This window comes from Cryptococcus depauperatus, chromosome 5 (genome assembly GCF_001720195.1).
Source record: "Cryptococcus depauperatus CBS 7841 chromosome 5, complete sequence".
In the NCBI taxonomy this organism is placed as follows: Eukaryota; Fungi; Basidiomycota; class Tremellomycetes; order Tremellales; family Cryptococcaceae; genus Cryptococcus; species Cryptococcus depauperatus.
In genome coordinates, this window is record NC_089472.1 from 1,553,114 (window position 1) to 1,557,199 (window position 4,086).

The 4,086-nt window shown below is 44.5% G+C and overlaps 2 protein-coding genes across 2 annotated transcripts; one reads left to right on the top strand and one right to left on the bottom strand.

Annotated features, from left to right (window-relative positions):
• On the top strand, window positions 1-1,869 carry L203_104734 (uncharacterized protein; the record flags this gene model as incomplete). Its single annotated transcript, XM_066214112.1, has 6 exons — window positions 1-45; window positions 107-134; window positions 191-258; window positions 319-355; window positions 1,791-1,798; window positions 1,849-1,869. 6 exons carry the CDS (start codon window positions 1-3, stop codon window positions 1,867-1,869), a joined length of 207 nt encoding a protein of 68 aa, XP_066070209.1.
• A 1,044-nt stretch (window positions 1,870-2,913) lies between these two features.
• L203_104735 (uncharacterized protein) lies at window positions 2,914-3,642 on the bottom strand (the record flags this gene model as incomplete). The annotated part of the gene is made up of 1 exon (XM_066214113.1): window positions 2,914-3,642. One exon carries the CDS (start codon window positions 3,640-3,642, stop codon window positions 2,914-2,916), a length of 729 nt encoding a protein of 242 aa, XP_066070210.1.
• Between the last annotated feature and the right edge of the window lie 444 nt (window positions 3,643-4,086).

Below are 4,086 nucleotides of genomic sequence, written 5' to 3' on the forward strand. Positions count from 1 at the left end.
ATGCACCCACTCGCAGCAAACCTTTGGCGACACTCTAGCTCAGTTGTGATTCATCCTGACCATGAGAGACGTATAGCAATATTCGCGCTCGACTTTATGCATTAAGGAGGCGACAACACCTCGTCGCACGTTCTGTATGTTGTCCGCCAATTCGTCAAACTTGAAACTGGGGGCTAAGGCCAACTACAAGGCGAAGATGACGTTGAACTGGACACGAATAAAACTCTTCATGCGGGATTTTTTGCTTCCACATTGAAGGTGTGTATTTTACTTCTGCATTGCAGGCCAAGATTAACAATCAGACTTTCCTGCGCTTAGATTCTCGATCAGAAACCGCCTTCTCGTCTTGCCCAGAGTACTTTCCTCGCATCAGAACACCAAACCCTGTCGGTAGCATAACGCCCGACCAGACTCTGGGCGATCCAGCATCAATCAAGCGTGAATCTTCAACTCCATGATGGTTACCAGCGGTATGCGTATGTTGACAAGACTATCAATTCAGCTTTCGCACTTACTCCTTGCTCGAGATGGTTGTTGGATCACCTTTGATGAAGACTTTGAGTTTTGCACATCTGCACACATAGTCCCCTGTAGCAGGCCAGACGTATGGGACTTTCTAAAATCAACAGTCGTTTACTTGACCAGTCCCAGTACTCGGAGCAGATGATTGCTGACGGTCTATTCAGCTGTACGAGCGTTTCTACCAAGGCGATGGATCAGTGTTCCACCTCTCAACTCGTTCACTTCGTCGTGTGCTTAGGCCATTTTGCAAGAGTATTCCCTCAGAGAACTATTTTGGCATGGCTCGATAACTCCTGACGATGAATCGGTAAATGTATCGTTGTAACCAACTCCGTTGTCAGGACTTGTAGCTTGCGTTTGATGGTTTGATTGAGTGGATAGGTAACTGGAGTTGGAACTAGGCTTGGATTCACTGCAGAAACCACACCAACTGATACACATCACCAAGATGCAACTAAATATCAATGTTTGCTTTTGTCTTACATCTCGCAACACACAACCAGCTCAAAACTTGCTCACAGCTTATGGATGACTTTCCACAACATGGGTTGTGGTGCTAACGAATAGTGACAAAATCAAACGTCAGCGTTGAATGCAGAACAGTCTGTCAGGAAAGTGGTAGAGCGGTAAGGCTGGCGATGGAGCTGGAGAGCCTTGGGATAAGGTTGACTTGGTTGACAATTGCCTAGCTGGAATAGACGACGGCAGCTATTCAAATCCTTTTACAGGGAAGTATAAGCTGACAGTGTGTTGCGCTCGAGTTTGTTTGGGTTCTTGCCATCGTACTTATGTTTGCACGTGATTTCGTGCTTGATTTGTCGTAGACTATAATTCATTTGCCCGCTGGAGCTGTTTTCTTCTCTATCTTATATGTGATTTGGTTTTTTATCAACTCTATAGGATAATCGGAGACAGATGCAGATGTGTGAAGAATAGGCATGGGGGTGTCTGGCACGCCTAACTGGGTAGATTCTTATTACATGCTGGAGATGACTCATCTTTACTCTTTTATTTCATCATATGCTGCCGATATAACGGGTTGAATCCGTGACAACTCCTTAACAAGGTGCCTCGTGTCTCGGGAGCGAATAGCATCGACATCTACAGACCATCTTCATCCTCATCTGGAGGTCTCTTTTCAACATCATGTCCGAGTCAGATCAAACCAGATGCAAGATCATCCAAGACCACCCGATTGCAAACGGTCTCGACGCTTTCCGCGCCTTTTCTCGGCCACTAGTCACAACGAACAAGATCGACCTGCTTAGCAGAAAGAGTAAGTCGTGAATACATTTCCGTAGAAAGCCCTTATTAACCACTCTGCAGATTTACAGGACGTTACGTTGATTCTTCTGTCAGCTCTTCTGATTCTCCCCGTGGCCAGCCTTCTACAGTCAAAAAGGTCGATCCGATATACGGGTTCGAGATGATATCTTGCGCCTAAACTCCTCTGTCCAGTCCAAGAATTTTGATTTCGACCACATCATACCACTTCTCGAAGCAGCGCTTACCGATAACCCAGAAGATGCGCTGATATGGGATCTCGTTGCAACTGCCGCTGACCAATATTTATATCTTGACATGAATAATAAGTTGTGATGCCTTATCTGAGGTACGCAATTAATGTTCACTCGTTCAGTTTTCTCTTCACCTGTCTACAAAGCTGAATAATCCTGTTGTGTACTTAGTTCGCTGTATGGTTGATATATAACATAGAACACTTCCATAGTCTCTCTCCTTAGAGATGTACTATAAGTCTCAAGCTTAGTCACTCTATTCAATCATACACTTCATCCTCTATAATCATTCCTACCTCTTTATCCTTCTATCAATAGTGTTGTCAGAGACACTCTCCTATTCTCCTCTCACCGGCCTTCTCTCGTGTTGTGTCAGGAAATGGGAGATTGGTATAGTTGAGTTGGTTGACTTGTTGTTGATAAAGGCTTGAAGATAGATAGATGAAGGGATGTCTCTGACTTAACAATATTGGAAGAGGAATAGATAAGGATAGTAATTAAAGGTTGATGTAGGGTTAGACGTATGATACACCAATGGAGAATGATTATAGATAGAAGGGCCAGTATACATATGTAAGAATGAAACAGAGAACCGCGGGTGTACAAATGGAGACCGGATATCCAGTACGGTGGCAGACACGACTAAGTAAGGCATAAAGTAAAAGCGGACATAGTCCAATGTCCGTATTCATTACATGTAACTCTTGCTGATTATCAATCGCTCTTTTGGATTAGCCAACTTTCATTTCATTTACGCAGTTATCGTATTGCTTATTCATCTTTCCCAGTATTGAGATGGCCTTCTTTTGCGAGGAAGACTCGGCAAGGTACATAAATATCGTACTGTTCTCGGTCTGGTCCTTACAGTGATGGATTATACATCGACTCCTCCTCCGATGTGCCAGATGCCATTGACGCCGTCTCGCCACCAATCAGCTCTCATTTCTTCCGAAGCTCCGTCTTCGGGCACTTTCTCTGTTCTACGACTCACAGTCTTCCATAATTCTTTGAATCTACCTCCGATGTTTGAGGAACTTGCTGCGGATCCGGCACTAGCTGAAACTACCTCGGATGCCTCCGACGCCAACCGTAGATTTGTTAATGTCCTGTCCAAATAAGTTTCTAAAGGAGCTGCAGTATTCATCCAACTTGCGACGAGGCCCTGCAAGGTTGGCTTCTCGTCGGCTACAACCGACTGGGAGTCCTGAAGAGACTTATACCGACGGCATGCTGATTCCACGACCTCAGTTTTCAGTGGTTCTTTCATAGCCCCTTCCAGTGCGATTATGTCCTTCAAGATCTCTTGGAGGTCAGCTACTGAATCTTTTGGTAATCCCTTGATATCACCGCCGACTTGTCTGTAAAGCTTTTTGAAATGTACATCTGCGCCACATTTAGAGAATCGAGCCTTTCCATCATAATCCCCTGCTTTATGCCAAAAATTCTCGTCGTGTCTAGGCAGGCCTTCCAAGTCGGTTTGATACTGAGGGAATAACTGCCATCCAGTTTCAGGGCCGCTCTCAATGCTTCTATTATAAGGACCAGTGATGAATTTGACTAGATTAATGGGACTCTGTGATGAGTCATTTGGTTCGGAGTTCATGGCTTAAAGTGTAGATAGCTGGTAGAAACCAAACGAGGGATAGGCGAGGTGTCTAAAGGGCTAGTTTTGACAACAGCTGGCAGCTACCGTCTACTTTTCATTCAGTACCAGCAAGCACCGAAGCCGTTCAAAGACAGATTTCTTCAACCATTTCCTTTGAGATTCGCTAGCAGCTTTCTTTTCGCTGCATAAGCGGACTTTCTCAGAAGCACTCCGACATTGATACAACGGATGTCGCGATGGCCAGCTATCTCGCCTGCCCTTTCATGTTTTTGTTGGAATATGTCATCGCGATTCAAGAATTTCTGGCTGATTTTCATATACGTATCTCGATGCTGAGTTCTTTGGCTTTTGTTATTATTATTCATTTACGTACTTTATTCAATGGCGAGCCCAAGTAGGTTTATAGTCAGGACTTGCATTAATAGAAGTTATAAAGACATG